The following is a 14,424-nucleotide window of genomic DNA, read 5'->3' as shown; positions in this document are numbered from 1 at the left end:
CACTGCTGTACTGCTCTCAGCAAATCAATGTAATCTTTGCTGTGGTCATGACATATCTAGATCATTGCAGTACATTACTGTTCTACCCATTGCATTGCATTGCATTGCTGTCTCAAAACTTTAGTGTGCGCTACATTTAGACAGTACTATGCTGCTAGGTAGACTGAAAAGACAACATGATTCTGGCCCTTGAATCCCTCTACTAACTGACAGTTTCTCATACACAAGGCTTCTCAATACTGTCCATCAAATTACCTTTCCAAATTGATAACCCCTTTCCAAGCCCACTAGAATCATTAGGTCTGGTGATTATTGTTGACCCAATCATTCGGATATATGAGTAGGGCAGTCGATGCCTCCACATTCAGGACTGTGGAATCATCTGCCCCCTCAAGTGACATTGTAAAATGACTATCTCAAATTCAGAAAGTTCTTGAAGACTAGCGTATTCACCCTGGAAGGTGAATACTCAGAACTTTTCATAACTGACTCTCTAGATGATCCTTTATCTGGCTGAGTCAGATCCCGAAAATGCCTTCACCTCTTCAGGCACCGTTTCAGAACTCTTGCTTTCAAAGCTTTGTGATCTTGCTGGAGGCCAGATTCAATAGAGGGTTACCTCCAGCCAGCGTCCTTCCCTATTGGACAAGTGCCTAGCCTCCAGTAATAGTTTCACCTCGCTAAATGTATCTACGCACAGCAATCTGAGGCCCCCCAAGATGGTTAGTAGTGCTTTGCAAAAAGATTATATAAAATCTCATCCAGGTGTCATCTCCTCTTAGAGCACTTCCTTGCTGTCTTGCACCGCCTAATAGGCTTCCTAATTTCACCCTGCACAATGTTTGCTTAGTAATTTCACACACTCTTTCTGTTCTCAACCTAGGCATGGACTCTGTTCTAGATAACTCCTTTGTTCTTCATGGTCAAGAACAGGTTCTCTCCTCCTGCACCATTTCTCTTTACCATTGTATCACCAGGATAAACCAATGACATGCTTGGAAAAATCTGCCAGTTCTGGGCTACTATCATGATCCCCATTGAGACTTTGAACAATCCTCGCAATCTCATGTATTCCCTCTCCGCAATCTTTTCACAACCATTCTTATATAAACCCTCAAATATCTGTATTCTCACCACCCACTCTTTGCGATTCCACATTCATTAAAACAAATCCCTGGTCCTTCTGACTGACAGCTAAATTCACTCTGGCATGAATGGTTTTGGGTGGATAGAATTAAAACCAGCCTGTTCTATTTATATTGCACAAACTAGCTACATTATTTGGTTATGTTGTGAGACATTAAGTAGGGAATTCGACATTTAAACTTCACAGTTGTGCTACAGCTAAACTGTTACAGTTGCATTACATTTTCCTCAGGTTTACAAGTTTAGGCACTGAGAGATTAAGTGATTTGCCAGAATTACATGATTTTCAGTCAAGCGCCGAATCCAACATTAGAACTCGGGTTCACAGGCGCTCGGCCACCAGATCACATCTATTCCCTTTATAAATAACACATTCACTACACTGAATCTGTTACATAAGTTTATTGCCACATTCAGCGCATCCTTTTCCATTTGGTTTGCTATGCAGTGCACCTGCATGTGCTCAAACTGTGTGGGAGGAATGTATGTTCAAGACATTAATGCAGCATTCCCTAACCATGAGTGTTTAGCAGCACTCTTATATTGATGTGATTTCTCAATGACTTCTGTTGGGCTCCTCTCCTTTCCCCCCCACGATTTGTAAATTCTCATTGAAGACCAGACTGTGTTGTGAAGCAAATGAGTTACTTATTCAGGTTTTTACTGTAATAAAATGCTGTTCGCTTTAGTGTCCTTGACCACCTCAACTGGGTGAGTTATCGAAATGAAATCTTGGACTTTTGAATATTAGAACCATATATGTCTTTTCAAATCTGCTTAGAAACCTGTTGGCTTCAGCGTCTGAGTCCTCTGATTTATCCGCTCCAGGTGAAGACCCACATCCCAAAGATTCCCAAGCAGCCCTTGATGTTGGAAGCACCTCCCGAGGCCTACGTTTGGAGTCTAGACTTTCACTCCTCCAGCACTGAACGCAGTGATTCCAGAAAGCAATCACAGAGCCCACAACTGTCTCCTGATCCTCTTCCACCTATCAAAGCATCTTCTGTGGCACAGAGTGAAGGTGAAGAGGGTATGCAGCACAAGACCACCGCACCATCGGAGAGTGCACAGCAAGACTGGGAAACAGATCAGGAGCTAGAGCCAGAAAATGTGGACACAGTGTTTATGACCCAGGTTTGTAAATTCATCTATTTAGGAACCAATCAGGATTAATGGTCAAACACAGATACGCGGCCATGCAACTAATACCTTTATCACATGCCTTAAATGTAATTTCAAGTTAATCACAAATGGTAAAGTCCATTCTTACTTGAAACAAGCGAATAATCCAATTGTGTACTTTAAACAATGGTACTGAACCACAAAAGCCCATTCATTTAGTTGCATCAATACTGATTCTTTATTCAAGTTGGTCTCTCTATAACAGACACAGTCCTTTGCCTCCCACCTCCAGCACATCACTTCCTCTCTCTCTGTAGTTACTCTCTCACACCTAGATTCACCAGACTGGGGCCATTGTAGGCAACATTTGGAACCTGGCATAGCTTCCCCCTCCGATGAGAGACCATTCTTCCACCCTAAATCGTGTTTCACAGAAATAAGGCACACCTGCACGTTTTCGGTAGGGCGTACAACTTTAATCTCTTCTTGAAATTCACTTCCCTGGGTTTGTGTCCTGGAGGAAAGCAAGGTAAGATTCTTCAGCACTGCACAATGATAAGTCATGATTACTCAGAAGCCTTTGTAACCTTCAAGGAATCCTGTACATGTGTTCATGCCAAAACAGAGGCCTTCGGATTCTAGATATTTCCTTTGCAGCTCCCTAGCCAGAGGTACACAAACAGTAACATTACATCACCGTATGCGCCCACTGTATCTCATCATTAGATCGTCATAGTGAAGGTTACACCACACATCATTTAACCCCCACCCCATGTCCAATGACATTACACGAACTAGCAAGCTTAACCTCTGAGTTTCGTGAATGGATATTGTACCCTTTTAATAGTATTTATTGAAAGCCCAAACCTTTTAGCACCTTGTATGGAATGCTGAGACAGTAGGAATGTTTAGAATGCATGCACTAATAAATATTCTCTGTTATTTGGTAATAAGATAGTGGGGGTGTTTGCTTGCCAGGTGCTGGGTAGCATCAAGGGAAAGGGTGGTAAAACCCTTAATGCCCACATGCTACAAGGCGTTAATATCTGTCAAATGTGCTTTCAGCTCTGATCTACATTGCTGGTGAAGCAATTGGCTGTGGGTAATAACTTTTTCAGAGTATATTAAAACCGGGTAACTCCCTGAGCAGAAGGCAGAAACATATAAGTAATTGATAATGGCACGGCCAACCAAGTTCTAAAACTAGCACATGGCAAATGTTGTGTCTCTGGCCAGGACCTCTTCCACTTGGCCTATTGCGATAAAACAGTCCTTCTGATAGATACATCTGCCGTGTGGATTCCTCACCTTGTGAATATCCCCCTTGCGCCAGCAACATTCGAAAATTCTTTTTCGTAGCCTCGCGCCGACGTGGATAGGACGTCACAGAGACACGGCTCCGCTCGCGACTCCGCTGACGTCACCGACGCCTATAACAGGCCCACGCCGGCGTGATGACATCAGTTCCCTTTTTTCCGCGTCATCGACGCTAACGGTTATCGGGAATCTCTGTAGCCTACTGGTACAGTGTTGCCATTTTGTTGGTTAATTTTGCTTCTCTGTATCCTGTTTCTTCGAAAATGTCATCTAAGAAGACCGGCTTCAAGCCCTGCAGGGAGTGCGGTAAAATGATGTCCATTACCGACCCCCATGAAGACTGCATCTGGTGCTTAAGTTCCGACCATGATGTGGAGGATTGTTCTTCATGTCGGAAGATGAATCCGAAGGCCCTGAGAGAGAGAGAAGCCAAACTTCTGGTTGCGAAGGTGAAAGCTGGAAAGGAGAAGTCGTCGAGGTCTCGTTCTCGAAGGGCGAGGTCGAAGTCCAGGGCGAGGTCGAGATCTGCTTCTCGAGAGAGGTCGTCTTCGAAGTCGGCGTCGGATCATGTTTCGAAGTCGAAGAAAAAGCACAAGAAGAGGAGACATGAGTCCCGACGCCGGTCTGGTAAGGAGTCGGGCTCGAGGTCGAGGTCGAGGTCACCGAAGAAGGTACGTTCGAAGGTGGTTACCCTCGAAGTCTCCGAGCATGAAGGTGAGGCCTCGCCATCTGAGTCGCGTGGGCGATCTCCATCTCCGGCTCCGAAAGCTTCTCTGGTTCCGAGTCCGTCTCCGGCGCCGTCCCCGGCCCGTGAAGAGGAGGAGGCCCGGGAGGATGTGGATTCCGCGCCTGTCGTAGAGCCGAATCCGATCCCTCTTCAGGACCGGCCTGATGGTTTTCAGCCGCCCTTTCCTGCTCCAGGCCAGGACCCTTCTGCGTTTCTTAACGCAATGTATGGTGTCTTCTCAAGGGCATGGTACCCCTCTGGTGCGCCTTCGGGTCCCACGGGTCCATTGGCATTCAGCCTGGGAGTTCCTCACTCCTATCCTCCGGCTCCGTTTATGCCCTACATGCCGGCTCCGACGCCGCATTGGCATTTCCCGGCTCCGCCGAAGTCGTCGACGCCGATTCCGGCGTCACCTGCTCCTGGTCATCCTCGAGGGCATTCTTCTGTGCCGTCGGATTCGATACCGGCGTCGGCCCCGAATCCGTCGAAGCCGCTGGTGGATCCGGCTGCGAGGCGTGTTAAGGAGAGATCCAGAAGAGAGGCACAACGCCTTCTGGAGGAGCAGAGTTATATGGGCTCTCAGTCTGACGTTGAAGAAGGTGAGCTAGAGGAGAGCTGTTTTGAGGAATTGGCGGATTCTGGGACCCTTGATTTCTCTCCAGAGTGGGAGTTGTCCTCAGGCTCAGGTGCTCCATCTAAGGATATCCAGCCTTACCATCTAGTTATGAGAAAAGCTGCTGAGCTTCTTCAATTGACTCTGCCTACAGTGGAGTTCAAGTCTAACCTCCTCACAGAAGTATTGCATTCTCCAAATTCGGTGGTTGAGCCTTTACTTCCATTCAATGATGCCTTGACTGATCCTATTATGGAAGTCTGGAAGAAACCCTTGTCTGCTCCTGCGGTATCAAAGAGTGTTGCAAGGAGGTACAGGGCCGCTCCTGAGGACCCGGCTTTTCTCTCTTCACATCCTTCGCCGGAGAGCCTGGTCATTCAGGCTGCCTGTTCAAAGAAGGGTCTTAGTGCCTTTCCGCAGGTTCCTTGTGAGAAGGAGGCAAAGAAACAGGACCAGGTGGCAAAAAAGACCTTTTCATCGGCTAGTATGGCCTTAAAGTCAACTAATGCCACATGCCTAATGGGGAGGTATGTTCATGCCCTGATGGACTCCTTACGTATCCTGGCCCCTAAAATTCCTGACGCAAACCGAAAGGATTTTGAGGAGGTGATTAATGACACTCAGGCGGCTGCCCGCCAGGTAATTCAAAGTGGTCTGGACACTGCTGACTCTGTGGCTCGGATTATGGGCACCGCTGTTGCGACAAGGAGATCTGCCTGGTTGAAGTCATCGGACTTTTCGGCTGATGTTCAGGCGACTCTGCTCGATCTCCCCTTTGATGGCTCAGGTCTCTTTGGGAAAAAGGCGGATGCTGTTCTTGAGCGGTTCAAGGATTGCAGGGCAACAGCGAAGTCATTGGGCCTCCAGGTCAGGGGCGCTTCTTCCGGCAGAAGGTTCAGGGGCTTTGGTCGCTCCTTTCGGAATTTCCGGCAAGGCCAACAGCAGCAGCAGCAACAGCAGCAGCAGCAAAATTCAATGTACAGATCGTACAGGGGAAAACAAAGAGCGCGTCCTCGTGGACGTCAGCCCTCCTCTTCCTCCACCTCTTCCAACCCCCCTGCCGCAGAAAAGCAGCCCTAGATCCGCTATTCAGGATCATGTGGGTCCGGTTGGGGGTCGGCTTACCCATTTTCTACAGGATTGGGAATCGGTTACGTCAGATCTTTGGGTTCTCAATCTTGTAGAAAATGGGTATGCCCTTCCCTTTCGGGAATTCCCCCCTGTTTACCCTCCTTGTCAAGGTTTTTGCACCCAGGAACATCTGTCTCTTCTGCAGGAGGAGGTTCTAACTCTGTTGCGAAAGGGTGCGATAGAGGTGGTCCCAGAGCAGGAAAGGGGTCAGGGATGCTACTCCCGGTATTTCCTGATCCCCAAGAAGGATGGCAGGCTTCGTCCTATCCTGGACCTCAGGATCTTGAATCTCTATCTGAAGCAGGAGAAATTCAAGATGCTCACCCTTGTTCAGGTTCTTCAAGCGTTGATGGAAGGAGACTGGATGGTGTCGCTCGACTTGCAGGATGCGTATTTCCACATCCCAATCCTGAAGTCGCACAGGAAGTATCTCCGTTTCACGGTTGGGTCGCAGCACTACCAGTTTGCGGTCCTTCCGTTTGGTCTTACTACTGCGCCTCGAGTCTTCACCAAGGTGATGGCGGTGGTGGCAGCTCATCTCAGGAGATCGGAGATACCTGTGTTTCCGTATCTAGACGACTGGCTGATCAAAGCGGAGTCGTCGGAGAAGGTGCTCCATCATCTGCAGGAGACAACTCAGTTGTTGTTCAGGTTGGGTTTTTCGATAAATGTACCCAAGTCTCACCTGGTGCCCTCCCAGCGCAACCTGTTCATAGGTGCCGTACTGGACACTACTGTTTGTCGTGCATTCCCTCCTCCTCAAAGGATTCGCGACATACAGGAAATGATTCCTTTGTTTTACCCTGGAGCGGTCGTTCCAGTCCTGAAGGTCCTTCGCCTGCTCGGTCTGATGGCTTCTTGCATTCTCCTGGTCAACCATGCATGCTGGCACATGAGGGCACTCCAGTGGTGTCTCCGCAGGCAGTGGTATCAGCACAACGGAGATCTCGGGGAGTCAGTGAAGATCTCCAGAGAAACTGCAGCGGATCTGTCTTGGTGGAGCGTGGAAGGCAACCTGTCGCAAGGGAAGCCTTTCCAACTACCTCCATCGGTGGCCACGGTGATTGCGGATGCATCCACCCTAGGGTGGGGTGCTCATCTGGGGGATCTGGAGGTCAAGGGTCTTTGGTCTCCAGAGGAAAGGTTGCTTCACATCAACCTTCTAGAGTTGCGGGCGATACGTTTGGCGCTCAAGGCCTTCCTCCCTTCCCTTCGCGGTCAGTCGGTCCAAGTCCTGACGGACAACACGACCGCGATGTGGTACATCAACAAGCAGGGAGGAGTGGGGTCGCAGTGTCTCTGCAGAGAGGCTCTGCGTCTCTGGTCCTGGGTTCAGGACCACCAGATTTGCCTGATGGCAAATCATCTGGCCGGAGTTCTGAACGTACGTGCGGACAGTCTCAGCCGGCAGTTCTCTGCCGACCACGAGTGGAGGCTTCATCCAGAGGTGGTTCGTCACGTCTTTCGGACGTGGGGGACCCCTCGGGTGGACCTGTTTGCCACTCGCGAGAATGCTCACTGCCCGTCATTCTGCAGTCTCCAGTATCCGATGCAAGGAGCCTTGGGGGACGCGTTTCAGTTGTGTTGGAGAAGTCAACTCCTTTACGCGTTTCCTCCCATACCCTTGATTCCTCGGGTTCTGAGGAAAATTCGCCAAGACCGGGCCCAAGTTATATTGGTCGCCCCGGATTGGCCAAGAAGGGTGTGGTATACAGATCTACTCCACCTCTCCTCTCACCCGCCGCTCCGTCTCCCTCTCAGGGCAGACCTCCTCTCTCAGATGGAGGGGCAGGTTCTACACCCCCACCTCCAGACATTGCACCTTCATGCCTGGAGATTGAACGGGGCAACCTGATTTCCTATTCTCTCACACCTGATGTGGTGGATGTCATTTTGTCTGCTAGACGTGACTCCACTAAGACTGTCTATTCTTATAGATGGTCTAGGTTTGTTGTTTGGTGTGGTGAGAATGATATTGACCCGTTGAGAGCCCATTTATCAGATGTGCTCCGGTTTGCTCTCTCTTTGGCTCAACAGGGGCTGGCAGTTGCCACAGTTAAGGGCTATCTTTCGGCACTGTCAGCTTTTATTTGTTTGCCTGATCAGCCCTCTCTTTTTAAGTCACCTGTTGTCTTGAGATTTTTGAAGGGTCTTGTAAATAAGTTTCCTCCTACCCCTTTTATTGTACCTCAGTGGGACTTGAATCTTGTTCTGACTTTTCTGATGGGCTCTCCCTTTGAGCCTCTTCATAAATGTCCTATGAGGCTTTTAACCTTTAAGGCAGTTTTCCTAGTTGCAATTACCTCGGCAAGGAGGGTGAGTGAGCTTCAAGCTCTTAGTTCCAAGCCCCCGTTCCTGACCATACATGCTGATCGGATGGTTCTAAGGACCAGGGCTGCTTTTCTTCCTAAGGTGGTGACTCCTTTCCACCTTGGTCAATCCATTACCCTCCCTACCTTTTATCCTCCCCCACACCCTTCCAAGGAGGAGGAGAGGTTGCACCGTCTGGACCCTAAGAGGGCGGTGTCTTTTTATTTGGACAGAACTAGAGACTGTCGCTTGGACGATCAACTCTTCATTGGCTTTGCTGGCTGCAAGAAGGGAAGAGCGGTCCATAAAAGGACTTTATCAAGATGGATCGTTCTGTGCATAAAGATCTGCTACTCTTTGGCCGGTAAGGAGCCTCCGGAGGGTATTAGAGCTCATTCCACTAGAGCTAAGTCATCTACCTCTGCTTTGGCTAGAGGTGTTCCTGTGGAGGACATTTGTAGGGCGGCAACCTGGTCTTCCCTCCATACTTTCGCGAAGCATTACTGCTTGGATACGGAAGTCAGGAGGGACGGCCACTTTGCGCGCTCTGTCCTTCAGGATTTCCTGGTTTAGAAGAGTGGACACCCTCCTCCGGGAGTGGGGACTGCTGTGGGACTCTATTCACAAGGTGAGGAATCCACACGGCAGATGTATCTATCAGAAGAACAAGTTACTTACCTTCGGTAACGCTTTTTCTGGTAGATACTATATCTGCCTGTGGATTCCTCACTGACCCACCCGCCTCCCCGTTGTCCACTCTTCTATGCCAGAGTTATTGTACTGTAATGTATATTTGTTTTGATGTCAAGGAAATGTTTCATTTGCTTCCTGCATTTGCTTTACACTGTGTGTTTTGCCTTGACTATTGTATACTGTGTATGCTTTGTATATATCTACTGTCATTGGTCCGTCCGTGTGCCTCGATGGCACGGAAAAAAGGCGGAACTGATGTCATCACGCCGGCGTGGGCCTGTTATAGGCGTCGGTGACGTCAGCGGAGTCGCGAACGGAGCCGTGTCTCTGTGACGTCCTATCCACGTCGGCGCGAGGCTACGAAAAAGAATTTCCGAATGTTGCTGGCGCAAGGGGGATATTCACAAGGTGAGGAATCCACAGGCAGATATAGTATCTACCAGAAAAAGCGTTACCGAAGGTAAGTAACTTGTTCTACACATCCACTGCATTGCTCCTCTCACATCTGACTAATGGTCACACATAGCTCCCATAAATTGCCAGCATTTATTATCCATAGCCCGCACCTGTATGATGAGAATACATCGCATGTCCAAGGGAAGACCTCCGTACTCACCCCTCCTCCCTCTGGTAGTTTTCACCAGAGAATGGAAATACTACACCGCAGGCACCCTCCAAGTCTGGGCCGACCTTGCAGTCACGGAAGTAGAGTCCCTGTTCGAGGAAGGCAGCTTAAAACGTACGCCCAGATGGCCAAACAATATGACCTCCCGCCAGGCCAATTCTTAACGTACAGGCGACTCACAGAGAGCAGCCGCCGCTACTGGAACTTAAACGAAGGGGAACCCCCGACACACCCAGTCATACATACCATTTTACACATGGCAGTAGGGCGGCACCTGGTTACGTGGCTCTACAAAGCTATTCGGGAACTAATTCTCCCCTCACTACAGACTTCACGTCAGACGTGGGAAACAGAAATGGAGAGGGGGTTCAATGACAAAGAATGGAACACAGCCTTAGAATAACCCCAAAAAGTCTCCAGGAACGCACGCTTTTGGAACATACAGTCAACGTCCTCCACAGTGCATACTTCACGCCACATTGTGTCCACTATTTCTACTCAGACACACACTTCGCATGCCCCCGATGTCAATCTGTCGAGGCGAACTTCAATCATATGTTCTGGGACTGCCCCACCAGTGAAAGCTACAGGGACCGAGTCCACCAGACGCTTAGGGTGAGGACCAACATCACGACTATGTCCACATGGGAAGCGTGCTCTCTCGGGATCTTCCGCAGGCGGAAGACCGAAAAAGTGCAAGACCGCTTTATATCTCTCGCCATCCTCTTAGCAAAAAGGGGAATACCCATGCACTGGAGGGCCCCACAGGACTCCCGGAAGCAGCCTGGATAGGAGCCATGAAAAAATGGGGAAGGGCGGAGGAAGAGGTGCTGAGAGAAAAGGAAGTAAAAGGAATCCGTAAGCATCCGATCTCCTTAGAATGGGCGCAACTATTATACAGATTCACACATGAAACAAATCCGGCAGAGGCACCAGCAGACCCCCAATCCCAGACCCCACCTCTTTCTCCTGCAAGGCCCAATGCAGAACCTCCATGGTAGGATCTACATGCTTAGATTCACTCCTGCGCCAACGTCACGCCTGGAGATCTCCTCGTCTATGCTAGAGTACCCAGCTATAGAGGTTCCACACTCACATGCGTACAAACACACCCTGCACTGTTACACTGTAAAAAGGCAACTACATCACCCGCACCGCCAATCCTGTCGGCATAAAATCCGATAGCTCCCTAACACCCCCCACAGTTTCACCCCTGTTGTTGACAGTTCGCAGTTTCGCATCTGTAGCTATGACTCAGATATCAGTTTGATAGGAACACATTCAGACAAGAATAGACACAATAACACTGGGAATAAACACACAAAGTGAAATATTCATACATGCTCACCGATGGCAAACTCAACCAGAACATGAGATGCTACCCCTGAAAAACACAAATCAACTGGAGGGCCCCACCCAAAAATGGCTCTTTAATGTATAACAATTATAATGGTTGTGCCTCAGTAACAATGTGTATGCTTATGATTACAATTACTCCGCACCCAACTGTAATTGTGTGTCAATACATTGTAATAATGTAAATATGTCATTAAGTAATAAGAAATGTAAAATCCCCATGAACAAATTTTAAACAAAAGAAAATAAGTTGCCAGCATTTATCATGCCTCTTAGATGCCTCGGACAGGTTCCTATTTCCTGGCAGACTTGAGGACAGTTCCAGGATCATGCAGGCTCCTCACAACAAGGCCATACTATTGAATTTTTCTGGCACAGCGGAGGCACCCAAAGGACTTTAGATGCAACAAGACACCACATGATGATACATGGCCGAAAGATGCTTGATGCCTCGTTTCCCACACTTCCCTAGCCCCATCCCTTACAAAACTTCCTGAGGGACCTAAACCTTGCAAATAGGCAAAATGTATACTTTTAAAACATGATTTGTGAGATGGATTCAATGACACAGGTCACAGACAGGGCTTTTAAAGCAGTAACAGAGGGGTAATAATTGCTGCCTCAATGGTTTACACTTGGAAGCTTAATTGACAGGTGCGTTGGGCTTCGATAAGGATTACTCAACTTGCAATCCTTAAGATGACTAACTGGAGGCAACTCTTGGAGCTCTGGAACCTTTTGGGAAGACTATGTTGAGAAAAGCCTCAACTTGTAACCAGATGCTCTCTACTGTCTTATTTGCCTAAGGTCTTGTATTCTAAAGTTACTCAAGCAGACTCTGCTCATTTCTCACAGTAACGAAAGAACAGCAGCTTTTTCAAGGAAGACTTCCCGGGGAAGGGATGTGAATATAACACAATCTTTTCTTTTTGTGTATTGAAGCAGTGGATAATAATTTAAATGATTCATTTTGTCCCTTTCTGTTTCTTAAAAAGGTGGATGATTTACCAGATTCCTCTTGTGAGTCTCAAGAAGATCAAAGCCTGCAAGAAATACCAGAACTGGAGGATAAGGAGCCACATGACCTAATCCCAGAGATATTCAGGGGATATGAGGAACTTTACTATGTAGAACCAGACCCTGATTTTATTGAGCCGGTAGGTAAGTACATTATTGATGTCAAAGGAAAAAACAGCGAGGAGGAAGTGGGAAAAATAAATCCCCTGGCAGTAGTTTCTCCGTACCTTGACTGAGATCATGTCAAGGCAATGCTGGATACTTTTAAAGGCTCCTTTTGCATTAGTTAAAAAGTTGTTTTGAATGAAGCACACTAACATCTGAAAAAAATCCTTCAAGATATATTGCAAAATACATGTATACATTATTAATAAAGGTGCAGAAAAATCAGATTAGTCTCTTCTTCTTTAACATCAAAATTTCACCATTTGATCTGCCTTTAACAACTCCAATTTGTGTGATAGCAATTGATTGCACGTTTTTCTGTGCTCACATCCTTCCCAGTTACCACCTCCTCTGGCAACCTATGACTTGGGAAAAGGCACTGTACTTGTGAATTTTCCAAAGCAGTAAGTTTCGTTGTTGAGTGTGAATGTCCATTGCTGTATGCCACTGCCTGTTGCACGCAAGCTACATTTAGGTGCTCAGAAGGTTTTGTGGCTCAGCCCCACAATAAACAGGACTAGAAGAAACTTTCTTCTCGATTTAATCCAAATGGTCCAGCCGATCTCTTCCATTTACCAATGAAGTAAAGGAGATTATAAAACATCTTGGCCATGGACACCATTTGATATCCTTTGGTGGTGAATCAAGTTCTCCTGGTGACCACTTAGTAAAATTCTTCCAGACCTTTGAGATCCATATTTGCTCTGACTAATGGAGAAGAATTCTGCCACTTAATGTAACTAGTTTCAGATGTCAGTAGCATTTTATCCATTTTCTTTTGTTTTGCTAAGGCACATCCAAGCACTAATATCGGGAACCCTGATGCTGTTGATTTCCGCTATTCTGTAGTTCCGAAAATATATTGTGGAGGTAGAAACAGAAAATCTCCTCCATGTTATTATTGCAGGAGCGCATAATCAGCATATTACTTCTGTAATAATGCAGTTCTTTATCCTGCATGTAGGGCAATAATGCCATTTTTAAGTAAAAAAGGGTTCAAGTTGTGTCCGCAGTTGGTAGGCGGTGGGCCAATGCGCTTAGGTTTATTCAAACAAATGTTCGCGATAGAGCTACAAAATAAGGTTAAACATGTGGAACACCACTCATTGTTTTGTACCAGAGAGACTACATGCTGTATACCTGGAAAGTAAATTTACTTACACATTGATGGTTATGTATGCAGTTTGAAGTGATGGGTGTTGAGGTGGTGTTTAGGCAATATTTGGATTCATTCTTACTGGGAAAAGAGGCTGGGTGTGTAGGGTCTCTCTGACGCCTGTTCAAGATCTACACAACATAGGCCTCAAATTTGACTCCAAGGATTCACTTGTGCCTCACATTTTGGCCCTCTCCTATACCTGCTGTCAGAAGCCGTAACTTTTTCGAAAGACTCCTCCTCCTGATTCAGTAGGAGTACTTCTTTGCAGTTACAGCCTTGATTAATTCCTGGTTGAATTATGGTAGAACAATGTACCTGGATCTACACAAAGGTACTTTATCATGAATCCAGTGATTATAAATAGGCAGCAATCTTATTGTTTGTGGGTTCCAAATCTATGCCTGTATGTCGCCCAGATAAAGAAACTCCATTTGCTACCTATAAAGGGCAGGTTACACTTCAGAGCTTTGTGCTTTGGCCATAGCTCCTTTTACAAAGCTACACTGTGGTTCATAAAGCATAAACACAAGAGATACTCTCCATCACGGGCCCTTTGGTCTGCTGACTGTATTCTTAACCAAATAACTCAATTCTGTGAGGTCAGGTAAAGGTGAAGGAAATTCTGAAGTCTATCACCAAGGTAGTGGAATGCTTTGCCACTGCTATTCTCCAATTTCGGCAGACCTGACTGTGCATTGGTTATTTTTTGTACTTCTTGTGAGTGCTCTTAAATTTAGAACCAAGAAGGCATGTGGGTGAATGTACCACTAATTTAGTAATAGATTTAAAAATACAGAAATTGATAAAACATATTTGGCTAAATAAATAATCAAACTTATTAAGAAGTTGTTAAAAATAAGAGGACTTGCATTAGGCCTGGCACTTTGAACATGTGCCTTGGATATGTTTCAGTGCACACTTGACATAGATGTAAAATATGATATGTAAGATAACACATTTGTTAATGCAACTATTTTGAAAGAAGTTCTTTCTTTATTGCACTTAATGCAGCTTTCATTCAAGCCATATAGGATTTTGAGCTT

The 14,424-nt window shown here is 46.8% G+C and overlaps 1 protein-coding gene across 1 annotated transcript in view; it reads left to right on the top strand.

Annotated features, from left to right (window-relative positions):
* LOC147693602 (X-ray radiation resistance-associated protein 1-like) overlaps positions 1 to 14,424 on the top strand; it is a 312,782-nt gene that overhangs the window by 238,123 nt on the left and 60,235 nt on the right. Inside the window, exons 14-15 of the mRNA XM_086933820.1 lie at positions 1,975 to 2,280; positions 12,036 to 12,201. Of these exons, the coding sequence (XP_086789946.1) occupies positions 1,975 to 2,280; positions 12,036 to 12,201 (472 nt within the window). The remainder of the gene's footprint in view (positions 1 to 1,974; positions 2,281 to 12,035; positions 12,202 to 14,424) is intronic.

Source organism: Lissotriton vulgaris, chromosome 8 (genome assembly GCF_964263255.1).
Source record: "Lissotriton vulgaris chromosome 8, aLisVul1.2, whole genome shotgun sequence".
Lineage (NCBI taxonomy): Eukaryota > Metazoa > Chordata > Amphibia > Caudata > Salamandridae > Lissotriton > Lissotriton vulgaris.
Note: the sequence above shows the minus strand (reverse complement) of the source record. Positions and strands in the feature narration are given on the sequence as shown.